Consider the following 23,109-nt stretch of genomic DNA (forward strand, 5'->3'; position numbering starts at 1 on the left):
CCTGGGGCAGTTTCATGTGTTAAGTGTAAGGGCTTTGCATCGCTGTGTTCCCTCAGGCAGTTCTGCCCATGCTTGTCCTTTGTGTAACTCAGCTGTCATCAAACCCAGTTTAACCACAATAATGAAAAATTGCTACCTTCAATAGCTAGACAAGAGGTCTTATTCCCCTTCCCTATACAAAGAGTTACTTTGAGCTGCTGCTGCTGTTCAATTGCTGCTTTACTGTGGATGTCCACGTCAGCAGTTCTCTGTGTATCAGGGAAAGGATCTTGAGACTTTTTAGGGCAGCATCTTTGGCACTGCTGTTTCAGTAGGTGTCAGGGTGAAGGCAGAGACAGGGACCTGAAATCTGGAAAAGGCAAGGAAGTAGGAGTGAATTCTTTAAGGGGGACAGTACACCCCCACATTTAAAATGGTGAGCTCTTCACTAAAGGAGGGATTGCTACAAGGATTCCTGCCCTGCTGAAGAGCAGTACCTGCAGATACCCGATGAATTGGTTTTGTTTCAGTATCACTTTGCTATAGTAGCTGAACTCAAACTCATCCCTGTGGTTTTAGGGCATTCAAAGGTAGTATCACTTGCCTTTTTTTTTTTTTTTTTGCTATTGGCTTTTTTTTTTTTACCAATAGTTGTGGGGCTGACAACTGAACTAGGTCAGTTCCTTCACTGCATGTGTTGTACAGCTGAACAGTTGTTTTGGCTGAGAGGCTGCAGTGCTGAGGGCTGGGCACTGCTTAGGCTGGTACTGTCACAGAACGTGTATGGAACGGCAGTTTTTGTGAGGTTTCGTGGTGGTTGTCCTGAGGGATGACCCTGCTAGCGCCTAGCTCACAGTGACCCACTGTTCCTGAGCCAAGGACTGCTGCTCTGGCTGCTGCTGCTGCTGCTGCAGCGGGGCAGCGCCGGAGCCCTCCGTGCAGCCAGCCCTGCGCTTCAGCCACGCCACTCGGGCTCCTGGCTCCTGCCCACATGTGTGAGGTTTCTTATTTCACAGTGCCCCCCCGTGCTGCCAGAGGGGCCAGCCTGTCCCGTGATGTGGGATTCTCACACATGCTGTTTGTTATTTTGTCCTTTTTTCCTTTCGTCCTACAAAGATTTAGGGAAGAGGGTGGGTGAGGGGGAAGCTCTGCAAGTCTTTGAAGCAACTTGACTTCTGATGATGAATTGCAGCAAAGAGCCTACACAAGGAAGGGAGACTTGTTTTTAAATTACTGATGTTTCTTTGTGAAAACAAATTTATAGCAGAGGGGGAGCAGCCTCTGAGGAGAATATTGAATGGTTAAAAGGTTTCAAGCATTCTTTGATGTCACAGCCCGAGACATACTGGAAGGTAGTGAGGGACAGACACTGTTTATTTATAAAATAAAGATCAGTTACCTGCTTTTGGCAAGAGCCTGTGAGTAAGCTCCTGTTAATGACCTATTCATTAGGAAGGCTTGGAGCTGCACCTGGAGTTGCTGTTACAGCTGCCTGCTTGAGGCAATGAGAGCCCGAAGGCTGGATGGTATTCCCATTAAGTCTTTCCATGCATCTCTGTGAAGCAGCACCTCTTTCTCACATTAGCTGAGAAAGCAACAGCTTCCTACCATGTTGTGAAATACAGGCCTCTGCTACCAGAAGTAAGGCAGCAAGATGGAAACCAGTTATGTACTCAGCTGAACAAATTAAGCCTGTGGTACCCTCTTTTCAAAAATGGTATCTGACAGCATCGTTGCTTTGGGCTGTGTTGTGCTTGGTAAAGGAGAGAGGAAACAGAAGCAAAATGGCAGAGGAAGAAAAAGCTGAGACTGTTTGTCCCAGAGTGTCTCTGAGGCTGAGACACGTGTCAGGCCAGGACTGTCTGCTGACAGGTGACATGTGCTTCAGGAGGCCTCTAGAAATCCAGAAGCTGCAATGAAAGAGGAGCAAGTGAGTCAGGACAGAGGCTGGGTTCTCAAAACAACTCCCGAAAGGACGAGGATTAGAGTGTTCAGCCCGTAGCCTCGTTCTGCTCCCATGCAGTTCAGGCGCACAGTTACATACCAACTGTGGCAATACTTTCTCCAGCTGTTCAATATCCACCTTGTTCAGGTCCTCTGCCTGGGCCTGCCGAGCTGCCCGTGCCGCTGCTTCTGCAGGGCGACGAAAGAAAGGGAAGGGCAGTGAGGGGGTCCGGGAGCTGTCACACGTGGGGCGTCCCGTCCGGGACCCAGGGCCGCTGTGCTGGGAGGAGGGAGGCGGCCCGGGGCCCCGGGAGGCTCCGGTCAGGGGGCGGCCCTGCGCGCTCACCTCGCACGAAGACCTTCAGCAGCTCGGCCATCAGCAGCTGCGCGTCCGCGTTAACTGCAAGGACAAGGCGGTTACGGGAGGCGGGGGCCCGGCCCGCCCAGCCGCCGCCGCCGCCCCGGTACCTCGGATCCTCCCGTCCCGGAAATGGAGGCGGAGAAGCCGATCCACGGTGTCCTGCGGAGAGAGGAACAGGTGAGCGGGGCCGGGGCCTCGCCCGCCGCTCGGGGCCGCGCCCGGGGCCGCCGCACCTTCCTGAAGCCGCCGGCGCGGCCGCCCCTCTCCTCCATGGCCCGCGCGCGGCCGGGCCCGCCTCCCGGGGACGCGCCGGGCGGGAGCGCGCGCGGGCAGGGAGCGGTTCCGGGGGAGCGGTTCCGGGGGAGCGCGCGCGGCCATGGAGCAGCTCGGGCGCGAGTACGCGCGGCTGTGCGCGGCGGCGGGCGCGGCCCCGCAGGAGGCCGTGCTGCGGCGGCTGCGGGGGCCCGGCGGGGGCCGCCTGGACCTGGCGGCGCAGAGCCTCTCGCTGCCCACGTGCAGCGCGCTGGGCCGGCTGCTGCCCGGGGCTGCGCCCTTGGCCGCGCTGGCGCTCGGCGACTGCGGCCTGAGCGAGGAAGGTGCGGCGGGACCGCTCTCCCTGTGGCGCGGGGCGGGAGGCCGGCCGAGGTGCCCGGTCCGTGGCCGTGCGGCGGGCACGCATCCTCGGTTCTCCCTCCGGCGGCGACGGCAGCTCTGCCTCTGTTGGCCGCCGACGGACGGGACGGTCCGGCCGGCTAAAGTGGCCCGCAGTGAGGGGGCTCCGTGGGCGGCCCGTCCGAGCCCGCAGAGCCTCTCTAGACGTGGGGATTTTTCAGGGTTGAGTCGGGTAGATGTACAAGCTGACAGGTAGTTCTCTGCCCCGACACCTTTTTGAGAATATATAAACACTCTCCTGCCCTGAAAGCTCAGGCTCAAGCTTTCCAGGCACTTTATCAAATAATTTGTTTATGGCAGCCACATCTCCTGAGCTGGCTGTTTAACAGAGTGATGCCCTGGGATGATAGCTGGTTTAGGCAGAGAGTTTCGCAGATGAAATAAACACTTGGGGTTTTTTTTTTTTTTCTGCTCAGGTGTAAGACTTTTGTTGAATGGTCTTTGCACCAACACCACAGTCAAATCTTTGGATCTGAAGGTGAGTCTTAAAAGAATTAACAGTATTCTATGGTGGAGAAGGAAAAAGCACAGGCTTAATGAGAAAGAGAACTGGACAGTCCTGGTGCAGGATTGTTCAACAAGATGCATACTTCTGTAAGTTTTTTGTTTTCAAGTGACTCATTCCTTGACTCGTTAACACCATGTCACAATTTTCTGAAGTTACTTTGCAGGTCATCTTTATCCACTTTTATTCAGTTACTCTATTTTTATAGGAAGCTATTGCTATGTACCTTTTGTCAGTTGCTGCTTGGGCAGATGAGGCATATGTAGGCTTTTTTGGGATTTCTGTATTGATCAGTGAGTTACGAGCTGTTCTACTTGTGTTTATTTCTTTTGACTAGCGTGTGCTTTGAACTAAGCATCTGCCTTCAGATGTGATTGTCTCTCTACTGAGAGTGACTTTCTGTCTGTATTCCTTTGGCATACAGCTATTTCCACAGTCGCAAACTGCATCATAACTTTCTTACTCATTTGTGCTAGTATTAACAGAGTCCTTCTTAATGAAGTGTGTTAAAATAGTTATGTTTATCTGGAATTGCTGTTTTCTGCCCCGTCGTGGTCCATGCTGATCCTGTGCTATTCTGTGATTTTTGCAAGCTCTCAGTCATGGTGCCCTCATAAGACCAGTGGTGTGTATGGATCCACTGTTCCTCCAGGGTTTTTCATTTTGTGGAAGCCTGATCGATACGTGAAACAAATGTTGATTGGACCATTTTTGTCCAGCTGAAATTTGCGTTATAGCTGGGATGTGTCTGGTGGTGTTTGTGGTCTAGGTGGACTGGGAGAGGCTTAGCTGATCACCTGAGCTTCTGTTTCAGGGAAATAACCTGCGAACCACGGGAGCTGAGGCTTTGGGAAAACTTCTTAGGCAGAACAAATCCATCAGGAGGTAAAAAAATGTATCTACCTCTCTTTGTGCTATTCCTGCCAGATGGAGCCCAAGATTTGAAAAGGGCTGAGGGTGTTTTTTATTGGGGTGGGAGGAATGCCAAGTGGTGCAATTTATTGTGAGGGGTGGGATGGGCAAAGGCACGAAAACTGGAGGTGCTCTTTTGGAGGATGCTGGGCCCTGGCAGCATCCTGCTCTCTGAAGCCGAGTCTGCTCCCAGAGCTGGGTGTGTGACCGGGTGTGCCGTGATCCGCGTGTCGTTCAAGTTCACACAGCTGTCCATTGACTCCACAAACACCAATCCTGCCTGATTTCCCTAGCCTGACCTTAGAATGGAACAGCCTCGGCATGTGGGAGGAGGGCTTCTCCTTTTTCTGCCAAGGACTGAGAGCAAACAACTTTCTTCAACATCTGGATCTGCGCAATAACCAGATTAACCATCAAGGGGCTGGAGAGCTGGCCATGGCACTGACACAAAATACCAGTCTTCAGGAGCTGGGTAAGAGTTCTTTGCCCATGTATATATATATGCATGCAAACACACATGTGCCTTCAGGTTTCTTGCCTCAGTTTCTTCCAACTGGTTGGTGTCATTCCCAGTTCCTGTCAGTCTGGAGTGCTTTGATGGCTTTGTGCAGGGAGTGGTCACAGCCCCATGGCCTTTGGAGAGTGGGAGCTGAAACTGGAATCTCTGGAACCAAACCTACAGATGAAAAACTGAGTACTGGGGGCAGAACAGTCTTCAGTGGAGGAAGAAGTGTTTTCATTCCTATTTGTGGAGTGCCTCATGACAGATTCTTGATACTTAATTCACACTCACTTTGTCCTTATATGGAATTTTGCTGGAATTTCAGGAGAATGTGGCTGTTGTCGCTGATTCTTTCTCATCCACAGATTCTGTCTGTGGAAGGAAGGCTCGTGAGAGCCAAATGTGAGACGCAGACTTGTAACTGTCATGGCTTCCTGCAGTTTAATAAAGATTTATCCTTGCCTTTCCTGCTTTGTCACTTTCTCTCCCTCTCATTCATCTTGAAAGGGGCCACAGTATTCACCTGTGTTTTTGCTAGGACCATCTGGGATCTCAGCAGATGTGACTGCCATGGTGAAAGTTTGGTTTCTGTGTAGATTTGCGATGGAATAACATTGGGCTTCTGGGTGGCCGAGCATTGCTGAACTGCTTGCATAGCAACAAGACCCTGAAGAGGCTGGAGCTGGCAGGGAACAATGTTCCTGGTGACATCCTGAAAGCTGTGGGTAAGTGTGATGTGTGTACAGTAATGAATCACTTAACTCCTTTCCCAGTCCAGCACTTGGGGGATATAGGGCACTTGCTGCTCCAGAAGAGAGCTAACCCTCTTTCCCTCCCTTTCTCAATAGCATTTCCACAGTGCCCTGTGTCACCTTCTCTTGTCCTTTATGTGAGCTAATCAAGTTGGAAGTGTCACTTTGACTGGCAAAAGCAAAAAAAAAAAAAAAATTGGATTGAGTTATTAGAGATCGATGTGCCATGTGAATATGGGAGAACCTGAGACTTTGAGACTTGCTCATAGTTTGCCTCTGATGAGCCAAGTTTTGATGTGGCTTATGCAGCACATCCTGTGTCACTGTCCTGCCCACAGCAGAGTTGAGAGTTTTCCTGAGGCTAAGGAGTTGATTACCCCACACACACTGCTCTCTTTGATCGCTTCCCACCTTGTGATGTGTGGTGAACTTTCTCTACATGGGCCAGCCTGAGAAGGGCAACTGTCCTGGTGCTTCTGATATCCAGTGGTCATCCTGAGTGCTGTGTCTTCCAGCAGTGCTTGCTATTCTGTTGCTTTAGAAGCTTATGCTGTTCTCCTGCTCTCTCTGCATCAGAACAAGCCTTGGATCACAACCAAGACCGTGAGGCTATCCTGAGCAAGGCCCAGAATCAAGTGAACATCCTCAGCAAGGAGGTTTTGAGTCTGATGGATGAGAAGAACAAGCAGGTCAGCAGATGTTGGTGGTTCAAATGGGGTACCTGGAATCCTTTGCTTTCCCTTGAGGTCCCCCAGAACACTCAGTGGCAGTATTATTGTGCACCTGAAGTTGCGCGTGCATTTTTATGGGCAGGCACACAGCATGATGTAGTACATTGAGGCTCAGTCCTCTGAGCTGGGTTATTCGAGTGACAGTGTGAGTATGGACATCCCTGCCGAACATATTTACTCTGGGTTCTGGAGGAGTTTTGGTTATTTGTGCTTTCGTTCCTTCTTTTGCTATTTGATATTTTCCAAGTGGTGTAAACTTAGAGATCTGTTTTTCCATTTGACACCTTGGGATGCAGAGTCCCTGTAGCTGATGACCCTATTCAGATGTGCTAATAAACTAATCAGACTTCCATTTTGCTTCTGGTAGAGTGGCTTGACATGTCTTCAGCTGTTGCTGGGAAGAGAAAGATGAGAAATGTAAGGGTTTGTAGCTGATGCTGTTAATTTTCTCACTGAATTTTGCCTTGCTCACAGTTCATGGATTTTGTGGATACTGTAGACAAGCAGAAAGAAGAAAGAGCCAGGAGTGAGAAGTAAGTTAGATTCTAAATGTTTTCTGCTCTTTGATGGCAGAATTGAGCACTCTCCATTTCCTGGCAGAAATTACCCACCTTTTTTTTTCCTTTTTTTTTCCTCCCAAATGCAGAATGTCTGCAGCACGAGTCAGCCAGCTGCAGGAAGCATTGGATGAGCAGTACTCCATTATGAATTCACTGAAAACCAAGTATGGAGCAGGAAAACCTTTGTCTTCCCACTGTTTGTGCTGTATAAGCAGTGCCAAGCAGAGCTTCTAAGAAAGGGGATAATCTTGTAGGGTAGCTGGATTACTATTTTGGTTAGTTCTGCAGTAATATCCAGAAATTACAGTCAGATCAAGCCTTTGAGTTTGCCACACTAGATACTTAGCTTGCTTTTAAGTAAAATTACTACATTGGTGTAAAAGCAAGTGAATTCCAGAAGGTGGGAAGAAAGAAAAAGGACTGTGCAGATAGGATGGGGACATGTTCCTTGCATGGTTTACAGCCTGGCAGGAATCTCTGCCTGTTTCCCCTGGCAGCTGACTGTGTTGTCTGGGAACCACTGCAGGTATGGAGGAGCCTGGCTTGGGAACGGTGAGGAAGGGGTGCTCAAAAGAAGTGTTAGATTATGCAGAGCCATATGCACATGGCCGTGGTTTGACTTCAAACACTGCTGAGCCTGCTTAGTTTAATTCTGCCAGGTAAAGGCAGTGTTTCATGCCATGCAGTGATGTGGACATGTCCCTCTTGGACAGAACAAGTAAATTGCTTCTGCTACTTACATTTAAAATCCTGTCTCTAATTGTAAACAACTTTGCAGTGATACAAAATAGCCAGCTTTGTTCTGTGGGAGCAGGCAAATCCTGGAGGGGTCTGGGCAGGGAAATTGGCTCATGGAGGACAGTGCAGGGCTAATGCAGGGGGCACTAGCACACTGGGCCCTCAGAAGTCCCAGGTCACTGCAGTGCTGCTGTGTACAGAGGTCCGTGGTGTCCTTTTCCCAGAAGCAAAAAATGCCTCATTTGGGTAGCCTGATTTCACCTACTGCAAGATGGACGTTAGCACCTTGTACCAGGTGCCATAGAGAGCTTGCTGCAGTGTCTGCCTTGGAAAAGGCTCCATAAAGTGATTTTCTTTATAGGCTGCAGATGACTGAAGCTGCCCTGACTCTGTCTGAGCAGAAGGTGCACACGTTGGGAGAGCTGCTGAGTGCCATGAAACAGGAACAAAACTCTGTGGCTGAGTCCCACTTCAGGGAGCTCCAGCAACAAAAGCAGGTGAGCTGGATAAGTCCTAGTTACGTTTGGGAGCAGGGCTATAGGTCATAACTGGTTGAAGATTTGGGGGATGCTGGATGCAATAGGCAAGCATGATTTTTACCATTACTGCTTAGCTAAAGCCACCATGACAAAAATTCTTGTGTAAATTAGATAGATAGTTGCCAGGTGTGATGAGGAGCCCTGTTATTTATGGTGTCGGTTGGACTTAGCTGGGTGTGATGTTGGTTGGCACAGACTGGTAGTGCAAGAACTAGGGGGAGTACAGGTTTTTAATTTTGGTTCTGTTTGCAGGAAGGTGCTGATCGGGAAAGCAAGCTTTTGCATGACTTGTCTGCTGCCAGTGAGAAAAACCTGCTGCTGAGAAATCAGGTAGGAAACCAAGTCCAAGTTTGAGAAGTGGCAATTGAGCATGTATAACATTTGCTCCGTAGATGTTGTGGTCTCTGCTTTGATCCTTGGTTGGGTGTCACTTCATTGTCCTGTACAGCCAACTTTTTGTGCTAATAGGAAAAGAAAAACCTTTGTGGTGGTAACTTCCTTATGTAGGTGGATGAGTTGGAGAGGAAGTGCAAAGTTCAGCAGGATCAGCTGTTCCAGGTGAAACAAGACCTGACCAACACAACAGCAGAGCTGAAGCTGCGGGCTGTGGAGGCTGAAGGTGAGTGGGGGAGTAGAAACAGCTTGGGGACACCTGTGGTTGGGATCATTGTTCCTTCACAGGCAGCCGAGGAGAAAGAGTTGCCAGAGTGTGAAAAAGTATGAATACAGCTGGGTGGCAGGCATGCCAGAGTTGTGATATGCCTGCTTTTAATCTGCAGAACGTCTGGAAATGGAGAAAAGAAGATTTAAACAAAGCCTTGAAGACATGGAATCCCTTCGGGTAAAAGAGGTAAGGGTGGGGTTTCTGCAGCATCCTGGCTGGTCTTTCTTTGGTCCTGACATACATGACCGGTGGAGGTCGTTGTTTGCTGTAATGTGCTGTTAAAAAAGTTTAGAACTTAGTGGGCTCAGATTTATTGTGAGAATAATGGGTCATTTCTTCAAGCAAAGCCTGACTGAAGAGATCACAAAACTTTCTACCAGCTAGTAAGATTTTCTAGCTTTCAAGAGTATGGGCCAGAGTGGTATGTGATGCTACAAGAGAGGCTGGGAGGCTGGCCTTTGTGTTGGTCTGTGCACAGAGGTAATTACAAATGAGGAATTTTTTCCAGCTTCTGAAATAAATACATTTGAATGTTTTAATTGCTTATACACAAGCAGTTCTTTAACAGGGCTCAGCATAGTTCCTCAGCTAGTTCCTTCTCTGTTATGTTTCAAAGGGGGTTGTGTCTGAGTGTGGACAGGCCAACAGACTGCAACCAATTATCTTTGCAGTGTTACTGAGGTTTGAAATCTCTCCAAAATAAAATTATACTAATAGATTTCTCTGAAGATATTGAAATCTTCTAAGAAAAGTCACATTACAGCTAAAAAAATTAATCTGTTGTGTTTTGTATCACTTGACAATGAGAGCTTGGACTCCCTCCTTGTGGCCTGGGAGGGATCTCTGTCTAAAAATTCCTGGTTTCTAGAGGGCAGATTCCATCTGTAGTACTGTTTCCTGGTGGAGTTCTGGGGGAGGTAAGAATTTTGGTTTGCTGGTAGGTGGGTCAGCGAGAGGATGCTTCACTATCACAATGAGTAGTCTTGCTGCTTGCTTTGCCTGGAGGTGGAATGGTTTTTTGTCACTTGCTGGTTTCTGCTGCTTTGCAGGTGGATCGTGTGGCACAGCAGATGGAGGCCAGTGAACGTTCCATGCACGACAGGATCCAGAGGCTGGAGGCCATCAGGATATCTCTGGACAAGGTGAGAAAAAGTGCTCTGGGCACATTTGAACACTCAGGAAAGCTTTGTGGAGTCTCTGACTGTAGACCTTTGTAAAGATTGTCATGTGCTGTAAGGGGGAACAGAAAACAGCAGTATACCAGCTAAAATTACTTTTACTTTGGACTAAGAAAGAAGGTTCCGAGGAGAAACCTGTAAATTCAGATTGGACAAAAATGAGGATTCCATTGAACATGGTTAGAGTCTTACTAAGATTTGACTTTACAGGATTCTCATGTTGTTACAAGTAGTGTAGCATGTTCATCCATATCTATTTCCCCAGCTACATCCAGCAGTGCTCTTTCCTATTCCCTTTTTTGGAAAGGTTTAACCAATACCTGCCCTCATATAACTGAAATTCACATTGAACTTAGATAGCAGTCTTGAACTGAGGAAGGGTTTGTATCTTTGTTTGCTTTTGCTGCCCCTGAGTGAGGAGAGCTGTGTCATTTTATAGCCTGCGACTGGAAGCTGCTTGTGTTTCCTGGTCAGGGTGGCAGCAATGCAGCTTCTCTGTCTGGAATGATTTTCCATGTTCCTGTGGCAGGAGCTGAGCCAAGTCAAAGCAGCTGCACTAGCTGAGCGAGGACGGGCAGAGGAGGAGTTGATAAAAGTGCGGAGTCAGGCGCGCCTGGAGGAGGTAAGGACAGACCTGGCTGTGGGAATGAAGTGGTTTGGCTACCCAGGCTAAGTCTTAGTCCTGGGGAGCTGCTAACTCACTCCTCTCTGGGTTTTACTGACCCACAAATGGTGTGATTGCTGAGGAGGGAGCCCTGAAAAGTCTAATTTGAGCTGCCTTCAGTACTAACAGAACTGATGTCAATTTTGTCATGGCAGATTTAGTTTAAGTTGCCAACATCTGAAGCCAACACCCAGATGTTGATCCTTCTTTTAAATGACAACTTTAATGGGGTGCTCCTGTTCCTCTAACACTGAGAAATTTCTTCAGGCGGCTACTGCTGCTAGGTAAATAAAGTCACTGTTGTATTGAACTCTGTGAAAATGTCAATTAAGTTAATATCCTATATTATAGGATATTCATATTAATGAGTATTCACTATATTAACTATTAATATTCACTATATTAATAGCGAAACAGAACAAGGGATGAGGAAAATACACAAAAACTATTAGAATATTTACTTACTTGTAGCATCACAAAAGAAAATGCTTCATTGAATTACAGACATAGAAATCTGACATATGGGATCCAGCAGTTGCTGGGTTGCATGCAGTGGTCCTGCAGAGCCATTTGAGGGATGGAGGAAGTGAAGGTGGAGCATTGGCTGTAAACACTGGTTGTGACATCAGTGCATCTGCCAAGGACCTGTCTCTGTTTCTCAGCTGAGTGTTTTGTCCTCTGCCAGCCACCCTGGCAAGAGGAAGCAGCTTGGAGTCACTCCTGAGTGCAAGGAGCAGGACTGTGTCCTCTGCTTGTCAGTGCCAGTTGACTCAATAAAGGGTTCAGTGTATTAGGAACAGAGAGGGGAGAATCTCTTCACAGGAATGAAGTGGGACTGTTTAATTTTCATTTTCCTTTGTGTCTTACAGCAGCAACGCCTAGAACACCTAGAAGAGAAGCTGCGGCTGATGACTGAGTCAAGGGATGAAGCTCAGAACTGCTGCCTTAAGCAGAAGGAAATGGTTGCTGAGGCCCAAGCTAAAGCCAAACAGTTGAGCCTGTATGCTGATGGACTCAAGAGGAGGCTGGAGGAACTTCAGCAGGTAGTTTGGAGTGGAGTAGAGATAGTCACCGCAGGGCCAGAACAAGTTGCTGAAGTTGTTTGGTTGTTCATGGATTTGTCTTTGTGTGTCAGTACATGGACAGGAAGGAAGAGGAGAAAATGACAGAGCTAAATAAGGTGAAAGTGGAATTACAAGAACAGATTGGGCACCTGGAGGCTGAACGCACAGCCCAGGATGGGCTGAGAGAGAAGATTGCAGCTTTGGAAAGACAGCTGAAAGGTGAGGGGTCCTTTCCTGCTTCTCAAATGGTAACTCTGAGTTACCCTGCATTGGGCCTGGAACTCAGCTGTGCTCACAGGTAGTGACAGCAAGTGCTTCCTGCCTGTGAGTACACCTATGAGTTGTACTCTCCACCCATGTGTGTTTACAGAGATTTCTGTCCTCATTTTGTAGAGACCAGGACTCAGATGACCACCCAAAGCTGCATAGCAGGCAAAATTTGGATTTCCTGCGTAGTGAAGTGTGCCTGCTGCCTGTGCAAAACCTCTCATCTTGTCTCATGCAGCTCCTCTTGTGTGCTAGCTGGCTGTAGCACTTCATTGCCTTTGGCCTGCTCCTGTGTTTTCCAGGGATACCTTGGTTTTCTTTACTAATGCTGCTTTTTCACAGCCCTATCCAGTAATCACCGTGAAGCACTGCTGGACAAGGAGGGTGAGATCTCTTTGCTGCTGGAGAAGCTGAGAATGAAGGAGGCTGAGATCTCCAGGATGAGGGAAGAGGAGGCCCAGCGAGCAAGTTTCTTGCAGAATGCCATCATGGCATATGTGCAGGGATCTCCCTTGGGAACCCACAGTTCTAGGAAGTGAGACTGTGACTTAAAGGGTCCAAATACCTGCTTGCAGTCAGGGAAAGGGTGAGAATTCAGGTACAACTCCTTCTTCCTAAATGGACAGTTCTGTCAAGAGCGGGGTGATACAAAGGCTTGCAAGTAGTCAAATGCTCTTGCTGTTCAGAAATCTTCCTCCTGACAGCATGAAGGAGAGGAAGGAACAACCATCTGGGCCTGTGGCTCTGAGTCCATGATGTTGAGCCCCCTCTCCTGCACTGCCACAGCCTATTGGTGCAGGATGTTACTGGGAGGTTTCTGTGTTCCCTGGCAAGGTCCTGCTGCAATATTTGTTTGGATGCCAGGCTGTTCACAGAGAAACGTGAGAAAAAGTGACAGGAATGTTTACAGGAGTGTTCACAGTTCGCTGTGGGCTGGAGCAATTTTCCTTGCTAATGGGATCCTGAAACTGCTGGAAACACCAGATATTACCCACTTGTGCTTTTTCACCCAGTGTTTACAGACAGAAGCAGAGTCTGATGGGGCCCTCTCTGCTTGTTTACCCTCTGTGGCTCTGGCCATATTGGTGGGCTGTAGAAACACATTTGGCATAGACAGAACCAGGTGCACCAAGGGCCTTGGGTGCAGTGCTGTCCATGTCCCCGTGGGACAGCTGGGCTTTGGCAGTGGTTCTACTTCTGCAACAGTGAGTGGCAGGGAAAGGTGAGCGGGCGATTGTGCTTCTTCACTGTGAACTGCAGCCCTTAGCTGAAGATTTTGTGGCCAGTATTGTACTATGGCTAATGGCAGAACTGTTCTCCTGGCTTCTCAGGCTCCTGGAACTGAGTGCTGTGGCCTTAACCTGGAGAGGAGCAATGCTTCTGGTGTGACACTGGGGAATTGCTTCTCAGAGCACAAGGGAAGAAGGTGGTTCCTCTATAGACAGTGCAAGTCCTTGCATGACCTGGAGAAAGTGAAGGGTTGCTAGAGCCTGAACTGGAGAAAGCAGGAGCTGTTGTCAGGCCAGCAGTATTGAGCCTTGAAGGAGTCCTTCCTGTGAGTCTGGGATGGGAACATACCTTAGAGTACATATTTTTAAGAGACACCTGGAAAACGAAAGTTTGTGTGGACTGGTTGCTTTGTGTTCATTTTTTATACTGGGTTTTGCTCTGCTTAATAAAGAACTTTTGCATTTTGCCATTAGCACTGGACAGTGGCACACTGGATGTTTGACTGATGTGGAGGGTGGGCCCTCTGCTGTGTTGCTGTCCTGAAGACCCTGTCAGCCTGTCCTGCAGCTAAACGGCTGTTATAGGTGGATGAGATGGGGATGGTTTTGGTTCAGGACTAAGATAAAAGCAAAGAAGCTGGAAAACTGTTCCCTAGTCATAACCAAGAGAACCCGTGTCAATAGCCACTTAGTTTGTGGCTGGTGGGCAGACCCACAGGTAAGGGAAAAGCAAAGGCTGTCGTTTGCAGACAGGGCCGCTGCGGTGGGCATCTCTTTTCTGGCAGGGGAGGTGGGGGAAGCCAAAAGCCATCTTCCTGCAGGGTTTCCCTGCTCCGTCTCTGTTCCTCGGCAGCTCTGGGCCGATGGCGCGGAGCTATGCAGCTACAACGTAACCAGGTTTAAAGCTTTGTCCCTGAGCCGGCGGGCCCCGGTGCGGTGACCGGGCCCGAGCAGCGCCCGCCGCTCCTGGCGGGGCGGGGCCGCCGCTTCCCCGCGCCCGCGGCGGAGCCGAGGCGGCCCCGGGCGAGCGGCGGGGGCGGAGCCGGCGGGACCTGCCCGGTGCTCGGCTCGGCCCTGCCCGGTGCTCGGCTCGGTGCTCGGCGCTCGGCTCGGTCCGCCCCACCCCGCGGGCGGTCACTGCGGCGCAGTCGCGGCGCCGCCATCGCGGGCAGATGCAGGCGATCAAGTGTGTGGTGGTGGGCGACGGGTGAGTGCGGGAGGGGCCGCGCCCCGGGCCCGCAGCCCCGCGGCGGGCGGCCCGGCGGCGCCGAGGGGACGAGGGAGGGAGGGCTGGCCCGGGGCAGCGCCCGGCAGAGCCGCTCCGCCGGCGGCAGGCCCCGCGCCGGGCGGCGAGGCTCGCTCCGGCCTGGCTCCACCGGGGCCTGGCTCGGGCGGGGCCGGGGCCGGCGGGAGCGGGGGGCCTTGCGGCGGCCCCGCAACCCTGCCCTGCTCCTTTCGTGCTTCGTGAACTTGGGGGCTGCCTGGGTAGCAAACACAGCCTCCTCCTGGGTTTTACGTTTGTCTCCTTGTTGTTCCATTTGGGTGCCGGTATTTTGCTATTTTTCATTGTACCTACTTGATTCCTGACAGAGTCCTCCGAAAATCTTGATGATCGCAGGTCTCGTATGTCCTATTGTTGATTGTTCCAAGGTGAAATGCATTTCTCTTTCTAGTTTCACCATGTGCTCCTTGTGGCCCTTTTTACTTTTTTGTTAAGGCTCTTCCTAAACGCCTTCTTTTTTGGGAACACATCTGCCTGCAAGATGCAGGACTGCACTAGATTTATACTGCTTTGTAACTTTCCTAGTTCGTCCTGCATATTTTTCCTCACAATTTCAGTTTACTTTTCTGATCGCCTCAGCAAGAACGGAGCTGAGGTACTCAGACCTAAATGTGAACTGGTCTTAGGCAGGGACTAGACTTTCCCTTTCTCATGCATGCCACCCCCTCAAATACACATTTGTGGTGAGGCCTTCCAGGTTCCAGCCTGTGAGGGCTGAAACGGAGTAGGAGAAAGTACAGCCTTATTGCAGAGGGGAGAGTGACTGGGAGCTCAGGATGTTGCAAGTGGAGCTCAGCTGAAGGTTTGCTGTCCTGTGTTTTGCCTTAAGACTAAATCAGTAGTGCAGACTGAAAGAAACAAATAGATACACAGGTTTTTGTGAATTACAATTGTCCCTGTTTGGTGGGAAACTGAAGTCACACTTCAGGAGGAAAGTTGGACCAGTCAGCCTAGTGGTTCATGACAAAACTTCTTTCTTCTCAGACCGAGGGGACCTAATCCAAAGGAAAAGTTGTAATAGTGGTTTGTTCTCCCTGTGCTTTCTGTCATGCTGGTGTTTGCAGGGGATGTCAACTCTCCTCCTCTTTTCTGATACCCTCTCTTACGTCAGTCTGGCTGCAGAATTGGGTAGGGGATACCCATTTCTGCTAGCTGTTCAGCTTCACCCAGGCACCTCAAAGCCAGCTTTCCCTGGCACTGGCGCTCACAGTCTCTTTCTGGAATGTTGTCTGCAGTACACAGCTTTCTCCATGATACAAAGGTAGCTCACACTGCTGGTACTCCTCTGTTCCTACAGTGGAGCTTAGGAAATCTGCAGAGCTGGTTAAAGGCCCTGTGCTCATTCTGTTGCTGGCCTGGCCCTCGCCAGCTGCCACTGCCGGGCTAACCAATCCCACCAACCTTCAGCAAAGTCCTGAGCTGGTATTTTTATCCTTTTTCACTAATCTTTTCCAAATTGCCTGCAGTCAATTTTAAAGTCCATATTTGTTTATGGATACTTACTTTTTCTCCTTTGTGTTTATTGATACTGAATTCCTGTATCTGAGAAGCTTGCAGATCTGCACTGTTGCGTGCTTTTAACCTCACTGTTTATCCATTTTGCTGAAGTACTGTGCCTCTGTTGAGCCCAGCACACAACTCTAATTTATTCCCCCTCTTGGTTCATGAAACCAGTATTATTTTGACTGATGTTTTGCTGAATGGGTAGGGAAAAGGAGTGGTAGAGAGCAGGGTTAGGAAGCACTCAGGCAAGGTGCACCTTTTGAGTTCAGGCCATATCTGTGACAACTAGGGGATTCCAGCCTGCAACAGGTTTGTTTTCCTCATATGGTAGCTTTTTACCTAACCATGTGTTTTCAGTGTGGGAAGAGTGAGTTTTACTGCCTTAGTGCTCCATGTTGTACCCTTCCTTATGCTTGTCACTCTTACCCTCTGCAGAGCTGTAGGGAAGACCTGCTTGCTGATCAGTTACACCACAAATGCCTTTCCTGGAGAATACATTCCCACCGTGTAAGTAATGGCTTGGGCTTCAGTTGCTTTTTGATCTCTATGCTTGTGTGTGTAGAAGTTTGGTTTGTGTGTGAGGAGGTGGCTGTTGCAAATCAGACTGTGAACTTGACAGGTAAGGATGATGCTGTGGCTGTGTGTGTGAGGAAGGCAGATTGTCCCTACTAGAACTGTGCTGCAGTATCCTTTCCTGATTCACTGCCTCTTTGAATTCTGTACAAAGATGTGAAGGTCACCACAAAATTGTCACTGATGGGGACTCCTCATTGGCAGGTTTGATAATTATTCTGCCAATGTGATGGTAGATGGAAAGCCAGTGAACCTGGGCCTCTGGGACACAGCAGGGCAAGAAGACTATGACCGACTGCGGCCTCTTTCCTATCCACAGACGGTGAGTGCTGGGCTTGGACTGCCTTGGGAGGCCTCTCAGGGACAGGGAGGCTCCCAAGGACAGGCATGCTTCCTTCCTTGGAGGAAAGTCTGAGTTCCTGCAGCTACACCCATAGTTCTGGTTGTTTAAGAAGTATCACAGCTGATTTTCTCCTGAGACATTGTCCTGTTCTAGTCTCTTCTTTGTAATGATCTTTGAAGAGTTACGGGTGCCCTAGGGAGGCTCAAGTAGAAGGAATGCTGTAGGGCTGCTGTGCAGCCTAGCCAGTTCCGTGTTCCCATTCTCTCTCAGCAGGGCATATCCCCGTTGGGCTGCCTTAGGAGTGTTTCTGGGTGTAGCAGTTCCTAAGCAGCTGTGCTGCTGGTGAAGCCCTTAGTGCTGTTAAGATGTTTGAGGCCTCAGGCTCTTAACATGCAGAGCCCAGCATTGTGGAAGAAGATGTAATCATACACACTCATGGTCCATTTCTTCCCTCTCTGAATTAGTTTAACACGCTTAATGGGGAAGAATTTCTTATGGCCACAGCAGCCCTTGCTTGTGGGAGGAGGTTGTCCTTTCTCAGGCTCCCTCTGCAGCCTCCCTTTACTCTAGCTGCTTCTGTCTGCACAGCTGACCCTCTTCTTTCTGCACAGGATGTTTTCTTGATCTGCTTCTCCCTTGTGAGTCCAGCCTCCTTTGAGAATGTCCGAGCTAAGGTAAAGTATTCTCCTCCTGGGTGAAACAGTAGAAGGGAAGAACCAGTGACATTCCCTGCCCCACCCAGCACCACACCTACAAGCCCAAAACTTCAAGCAGTAATGTTTTGGTGAAGGAAAATCATAGTCTGCAGGTTTTAAGTGGAGCCTGCTTTTTATTAATGACTTCTTTGTCTAAGTTATTGCCTTTCTGAATCTGTGTTTTAAGATAAGGGATATCTTAGAAGCTAACATGCAGTTAAGGAAAGCACTGTGCACAGTGTTGGCTGGCAGTGTCTGTCAGGATTCTCTGTCTTGGTGAGTTCATTATTACATCTGCACCAGTCTGTTTTTGCAGAGCATATCAGAACTGTAGGAGCAGTATCCTATTCAGGTGTTGCCACCATGTCAGTAGTGAACCTCTTCATTCCCAATAGTAGAAATGCATCCTTATGGTTATGGCCACTCATATAACTACTTTTCTCATCATGCCTCTCTGTTTCAGTGGTACCCTGAGGTCCGACACCATTGCCCAAATACACCTATTATCCTGGTGGGCACCAAGCTGGACTTGAGGGATGATAAGGACACCATTGAAAGGTTACGTGATAAGAAACTGGCCCCCATCACCTATCCTCAAGGCTTGGCCATGGCTCGGGAGATCGGTGAGTCGCGTGAGCAGGCGGGGAGTGGGTGAGCAACAGTGCGTGGTGGTGGAACTGGAGTGCTTGAGCAGCAGCTCTCTTTCCCCAGGGTCAGTAAAGTACCTCGAATGCTCTGCCCTGACGCAGCGGGGCTTGAAGACGGTGTTTGATGAAGCCATCCGGGCTGTGCTCTGCCCACCGCCTGTGAAGAAGCCTGGCAAAAAGTGTACCATGTTTTGAGGGCTGTGGCCTTGGTGTTGGCTCAGCATGCTGTCATCCTCTGACAGATTGCATATTAAGCTGGGTGTTTCTGAAGGGGGCTGGGATGTGTAGGGCCCTTCATCATGTATGAAGTCAGTGTTTTTTAAATGTCTCTTTGATTTAACGTCAGTGTTGATGTGAAGGGGCAGTGGGGACAGGAGACCAGCTGGGGACTTACAGCCCCCAGGGGAGGTACAGCGGGGAAGGCAAGGTAGCTCCTTCAGGCAACAAGCTGTTTTGGCTCTCCTGAACTCCAAGTGGAAAGGGCTGAGACATCCATCCTGTTCTGGAAACACCTGTTTTCAACCTGCACGTGAAACAGGTGGTGAACATCGTAGTGGGAGTAGGGAGGGAGCTGATTTCAATGGTGCTGAAAGACAAGAGTAGCTGGGAGGATGGCAGGGTCTCCTTGCCCAGCCTGCTGTGGCTAACAGTTAACAAACTGGTGCTCTAGCAGAGTGTTCCTAAGACTGTTAGAAAAATCATAACCAGCCCTGGAAGGGGTCAGAGTAAATGAGAAGCTGAAAAATGAATCATGAGGTGCTTTATTGGGTACTAGCCAAACTCTGTGAGTGAAACAGCTCTGTGCAATCAATGCATTTGCCTTTTTGTGTGTGCACACCCTAGGACAGCATGGTGCTGCTTCCCCCCATTAGTCTTTAGCAGGGCCTCCCCCCAAAATCCAGTCTCTGCAGAGCAGGGCTGGGGTTGTTGCCTCTATTTTTTTTTTTTTTTTTCTACTAAAGACAACAAAGGAAGCAGTGAGGAGTCTGCTAACTTCTTTCCCTTCCCACTGAAAATGCAGACAGACTCTGGATTTGAATGGAACAGGGAGAGCTTCTGAAGGGTTGTGGGGGGGGAACAGGGTTGGAAGAGAGGTCCAATTTCTAATCATCATGTAGAGTGACAAGATAAAACCTTATTTGGTGCAATAAACATTCTCCATGAAGGTGTATGTGAGCTTTATTACATAGCAGCCTTGCAAAGCTGATTTCCTGCCTCAGTTCTAATACAGTCTTCAGCCCTGCTGCCCCTTCAGCAAGAAGTGAGTCATTGTTTTCTATCCAGTTTACATCTAAGCAGTATTAATATAAAAATTGAGGCCAGGTGTGAAATGCAGGTGTCATCTTAGGAGACAAGAAAGCCCCCATCAATCATCAGTGAGCTGCCAGTTGTCATAGCACTCTTGTCACTCAGCAGGAAGAGAATGCTGTTCACCACATCATCCACCTCTGCAATCAAACACAGAGAACATATGATGCCCACCTAAAGTGTATCAGAAAAAGAAGCACTTAAAAAGGTCTGCCTTGACATCTACAGGTAATTAGAGCTGGAAAATGTTTCTGCCTTCAAACTATGCTTGATGAAGTGTCTGGACAGTGTGACTGAGAGCTGGACATCAAAGTGTCCTTGTGATCAAATGGCGCTTAGGTGACAGCAAACACTCTGTCAGGTTTATGAACAATAGAGTAAGTTCATTTCACTTGTCCCAGGATGAGGAGGCTGTAGAAAAAGTGAGAGGAGGGTTGATTCTCACCCTGTCCTGATCAAATACTGCAGGAATTCAGCCAAAAGGCACTCAGCAGAGCTGTCACTTTGCCCAAAAATCAGCAACTTCCAGCTGTGATGTCAGTGAGAAGGCAGGCTTGGAGAAAACGTGAGAGCACAGCCTGGGGACACACATACATCACTGACCTGCAAACTTTCCCAGGGGAATCCGATTAATCATGGCAGCAGATTTCTGAGGGTCACTCCAGTTAATTCTCCCCATGTCAGTCATAACCACGGTGGGGTTCACAGTGTTCACCCTAATCTGGGAACAGGAACAACAAATAGTCTCATCCAGCTGCTGTGCTTGTGCTCAGGTTCAGCTTTCACACTTTCCTCTCACAGACTCCTACCTTGTGGGGTCCCAGTTCCATTGCCATTACTTTGCTCAGCATATCCAGAGCACTTTTTGTGGAACCTTTATGAGAAGGGAAGAAGAGGAGATGTTTAACTGCACAGCACCTAGTCTGGAGGTGCTATGGAACACGCTGCCCAAAACTGGCAGCTTGCTGACTGTGGGTGTCCAGCTGGTCAAACCTGAGAGGGGCACTGCTAAAGCTGCACACACTCACAGTAAACAGCATGATCCCTCAGTGCACGCTTCGATGCCTGGCTGGAGACATTCACAATGGCCCCTGGCACCCCTTGTGCAATCATCTGCCGAGCAACTATCTGGGAGGGGAAGGAGAGAAAAAAATAAAATAATGCCAGAATCGTAACAAAAGAAATCATTATTTCACTCCATAGGAATCTTGCTGGGCTATTATGTTAGACCAAAGAACAAAAACATCTGGAGGAACCAATCCCTCACTGCCTCCTGCTTACAAGAGTCAAAGCAAGAGTATGAAGGGACTGTACATGTAATTTCTTGGATTGACTTTGGACTGCAGTCCTTTCAGGCCCCACAGTAGACACAAACCGCTCTATGTACAACAGTTTAATCGCTGCTATTCATGGAGGCAGCTGCAGTGACAGTTCTTCCTCACCTGGGAAACATGAAGCACAGCCCCAAAATTCACATCAAGAGACCTACAAATAAATCAAATTTAAGTTACCAAGTGGTTGTAGCCCAGCCCAGGGAGCTGTTCTGGGAGGCAGCAGAGGGCAAGTGCTGCTGCTACTGTCTTGGAAACACTGGTGATATTCCAGGACATGGACAGAGATGCCAAGTTGTCAGGAGAGCCAGAATGGTCAGGTGGGATCTCAGCAGTGAACCAGAACTATCCATTGGCTGTAAGCCTGTCACTGTGTGAGGAGGTGCACGCATGCATCAGGTGCATTTTGTACAGGACTCTGCTCTTCTGCAGTGTAACAGAATTCCTCTGTCAAAGTTTAAACAGAGCCCTGGGCTTCAGCCAGGGTAGATGACTCTTAGGTCAAGCAAACCCTTCACACAGATTTACAGAGCAAAGTTGCTGTAAGGTGAGTAGAGGCAGCATTTCTTCTGTTTGCCACAACAGAAGATTCCTTAGGCTTCCACCTGCCAGTTCTGCAGAATGACCTTAGTAGAATCCATACATTTGACTTTCTAGTCACAAACCTTTATTGTAGATTCTTAACAACCATTTTTAACGCATGGACACAGCATGACTCATTTTCTCAGAAGGATGTGGTCAATATAGCCTGTATCCTAAAGCATACTCACAACAAAACTATGGACCTTTTCAGAGAATAAAGAAGTCATGTTATTGTAGTTAACAAATTTAATTTCCCACCCTTACCATTTTTTGCTTCCTTACCTGGCTTTGTTGTCTCTATTTCTGAGTTGTCTTAGCAACAACTGCCTTTCAATTTAACTGAGCTGGAACTAGACTGGAAGCTCTGAGCCTGATGAGCAGAAAGGCACTCTCCTGCCTTGCCAGCGGGGATGGCAGGTGCACCCCGCCGTTCTGGAGGTGACACTGAAGGTTCTGGCTACTTAGAAATGGATGTAAGAGCCAGTGCTTTGTTTCCTTTTGCTGTTTAAGGGGTGAAAGGTGATAATGTAAAGGATGAAAAGACAGTAAAGAAAAAGGACATACGGAGTAACAGTCGATCACTGGGCATTGCTAAAAGTGTGTATGTCAGCCTGTCCAGTGTGTCTATACACCAGCTGCTCACTTTGTTCTTTCCAGCTGCTTCCCCTCTAGTGCCACCCTTTTCTGGAAAGCTCTGCCGCCGTTTTTGACGTTCAGAGCTTGGTGAGACGTCGGCGGGCATCGGCCCCAGAGCTCCCCGTGGAGCTGCGGTGCCGTGCGGGCCGGGCCCGGGCACTCACCGCTGCAGGGCCGCGCGCGTCACCTGCAGGAACGGCTGCAGCTCCGCCACGGCCGCGTTGTTCACCAGCAGCTCGAACGGCCCCGCCGCGCCCAGCGCCGCCTCCACGGCCTCCCAGTCCGCCAGGTCCACGCACAGGGTCTCGATGCCCGGGCACTGCGGCGAGGGCGGCCGCGGTGGGCGGGGGTCGGTGCGGGGTTATGGGGGCGGAGGGGGCAGGAGGAGGGGGCCGGTACCGGTACCTCCCGCGCCAGGCTCTCCAGGTCCGCCGCCGTTCGGCTCAGCGCGGTCACGCGGGCCCCGGCCCTGCCCAGCGCCACGGCCACGGCGCGGCCGATCCCTGCGGGGACGCGGCGTCAGACCGGCCCGGCCACGGCCTCGCCGATCCCTGCAGGGACACGGCGCCAGACCGCCCCGGCCCTCCGCCTGCGGACACCTTTGCCGGCCCCGGTCACCAGGGCCCGGCGGCCGCGGAAGCCGAGGTGCTGCTCCATGTCTCGGCCGGACTGTGGCCGGGGCGGGCCCGGGCCCGGGGCGGGAGCGGGGCGGCCCCAGCGAGCCGGGCCATCTTTCCCCGCCTCCGCCGAGGGCGCGCAGCACGAAGCTGGCTCCAGGCTGATCCAGCGAGACAGGCAGAGGTGAAGTTTCGTGGCTCTCACTCGTGATTGACGTTTCCTTTTAGCGACCACAGAAAAACAGGCTTTTTAGAGTCTGAAGAAAAAATCCTGCAGCTCTGCCCCATCGAAGTTGCTGCTGAAGATGACAATTAAAATCCTTATTATCTC

At 49.8% G+C, this 23,109-nt stretch overlaps 4 protein-coding genes across 6 annotated transcripts; 2 read left to right on the top strand and 2 right to left on the bottom strand.

Moving 5' to 3' along the window:
- Nucleotides 1–579: 579 nt before the first annotated feature.
- Nucleotides 580–2,594, bottom strand: CENPX (centromere protein X). 2 transcript variants are annotated; one of them, XM_058817042.1, is made up of 5 exons: nt 2,518–2,594; nt 2,392–2,443; nt 2,270–2,323; nt 2,024–2,112; nt 580–1,889 (listed from the first exon to the last, which is right to left on the bottom strand). In XM_058817042.1, exons 1-5 carry the CDS (start codon nt 2,554–2,556, stop codon nt 1,875–1,877), a joined length of 249 nt encoding a protein of 82 aa, XP_058673025.1. In that variant the 5' UTR covers nt 2,557–2,594; the 3' UTR covers nt 580–1,874. The 2 variants fall into 2 exon arrangements, with proteins under 2 accessions (XP_058673025.1, XP_058673026.1); XM_058817043.1 differs by having other exon boundaries at nt 2,024–2,109; nt 2,518–2,584.
- Nucleotides 2,595–2,645: 51 nt separating this feature from the next.
- On the top strand, nt 2,646–13,732 carry LRRC45 (leucine rich repeat containing 45). The gene is made up of 17 exons (XM_058817040.1): nt 2,646–2,880; nt 3,373–3,434; nt 4,276–4,346; nt 4,667–4,845; nt 5,472–5,600; nt 6,204–6,316; nt 6,833–6,891; nt 7,005–7,082; nt 8,018–8,153; nt 8,448–8,525; nt 8,703–8,814; nt 8,975–9,045; nt 9,909–10,001; nt 10,567–10,659; nt 11,571–11,744; nt 11,837–11,984; nt 12,375–13,732. Exons 1-17 carry the CDS (start codon nt 2,661–2,663, stop codon nt 12,569–12,571), a joined length of 2,013 nt encoding a protein of 670 aa, XP_058673023.1. The 5' UTR covers nt 2,646–2,660; the 3' UTR covers nt 12,572–13,732.
- Nucleotides 13,733–13,836: 104 nt separating this feature from the next.
- On the top strand, nt 13,837–19,254 carry RAC3 (Rac family small GTPase 3). Of its 2 annotated transcripts, none has more exons than XM_058817026.1 (6): nt 13,837–13,979; nt 16,482–16,553; nt 16,824–16,941; nt 17,574–17,636; nt 18,121–18,280; nt 18,369–19,254. In XM_058817026.1, exons 3-6 carry the CDS (start codon nt 16,849–16,851, stop codon nt 18,497–18,499), a joined length of 447 nt encoding a protein of 148 aa, XP_058673009.1. In that variant the 5' UTR covers nt 13,837–13,979; nt 16,482–16,553; nt 16,824–16,848; the 3' UTR covers nt 18,500–19,254. The 2 variants fall into 2 exon arrangements, with proteins under 2 accessions (XP_058673009.1, XP_058673008.1); XM_058817025.1 differs by lacking the exon at nt 13,837–13,979 and adding an exon at nt 14,324–14,468.
- On the bottom strand, nt 19,060–22,842 carry DCXR (dicarbonyl and L-xylulose reductase). Its single transcript, XM_058817024.1, has 8 exons — nt 22,761–22,842; nt 22,567–22,664; nt 22,326–22,480; nt 21,055–21,097; nt 20,641–20,740; nt 20,422–20,486; nt 20,216–20,333; nt 19,060–19,752 (listed from the first exon to the last, which is right to left on the bottom strand). Exons 1-8 carry the CDS (start codon nt 22,816–22,818, stop codon nt 19,649–19,651), a joined length of 741 nt encoding a protein of 246 aa, XP_058673007.1. The 5' UTR covers nt 22,819–22,842; the 3' UTR covers nt 19,060–19,648.
- Between the last annotated feature and the right edge of the window lie 267 nt (nt 22,843–23,109).

The sequence above is a fragment of the Ammospiza caudacuta genome, chromosome 19, assembly GCF_027887145.1.
Source record: "Ammospiza caudacuta isolate bAmmCau1 chromosome 19, bAmmCau1.pri, whole genome shotgun sequence".
In the NCBI taxonomy this organism is placed as follows: domain Eukaryota; kingdom Metazoa; phylum Chordata; class Aves; order Passeriformes; family Passerellidae; genus Ammospiza; species Ammospiza caudacuta.

What these genes read in the sequence shown, in the direction of transcription:
- CENPX (XM_058817042.1), bottom strand. Translation starts at nt 2,556, where the DNA reads ATGGAGGAGAGGGGCGGCCGCGCCGGCGGCTTCAGGAAG. An exon ending in CCGGGACGGGAGGATCCGAG is followed by an intron (nt 2,324 to 2,391) that starts GTACCGGGGCGG and finishes TTGTCCTTGCAG; the next exon opens with TTAACGCGGACGCGCAGCTG. An exon ending in GCTGAAGGTCTTCGTGCGAG is followed by an intron (nt 2,113 to 2,269) that starts GTGAGCGCGCAG and finishes GTCGCCCTGCAG; the next exon opens with AAGCAGCGGCACGGGCAGCT.
- LRRC45 (XM_058817040.1), top strand. Translation starts at nt 2,661, where the DNA reads ATGGAGCAGCTCGGGCGCGAGTACGCGCGGCTGTGCGCGGCGGCGGGC. An exon ending in ACCTGCTGCTGAGAAATCAG is followed by an intron (nt 8,526 to 8,702) that starts GTAGGAAACCAA and finishes TTCCTTATGTAG; the next exon opens with GTGGATGAGTTGGAGAGGAA. An exon ending in GCGGGCTGTGGAGGCTGAAG is followed by an intron (nt 8,815 to 8,974) that starts GTGAGTGGGGGA and finishes TTTAATCTGCAG; the next exon opens with AACGTCTGGAAATGGAGAAA.
- RAC3 (XM_058817025.1), top strand. Translation starts at nt 14,434, where the DNA reads ATGCAGGCGATCAAGTGTGTGGTGGTGGGCGACGG. An exon ending in GGAGAATACATTCCCACCGT is followed by an intron (nt 16,554 to 16,823) that starts GTAAGTAATGGC and finishes CCTCATTGGCAG; the next exon opens with GTTTGATAATTATTCTGCCA. An exon ending in GGCCATGGCTCGGGAGATCG is followed by an intron (nt 18,281 to 18,368) that starts GTGAGTCGCGTG and finishes CTCTTTCCCCAG; the next exon opens with GGTCAGTAAAGTACCTCGAA.
- DCXR (XM_058817024.1), bottom strand. Translation starts at nt 22,818, where the DNA reads ATGGAGCAGCACCTCGGCTTCCGCGGCCGCCGGGCCCTGGTGACCGGG. An exon ending in TGGAGAGCCTGGCGCGGGAG is followed by an intron (nt 22,481 to 22,566) that starts GTACCGGTACCG and finishes CCCTCGCCGCAG; the next exon opens with TGCCCGGGCATCGAGACCCT. An exon ending in GAGGGATCATGCTGTTTACT is followed by an intron (nt 20,487 to 20,640) that starts GTGAGTGTGTGC and finishes CTTCTCATAAAG; the next exon opens with GTTCCACAAAAAGTGCTCTG.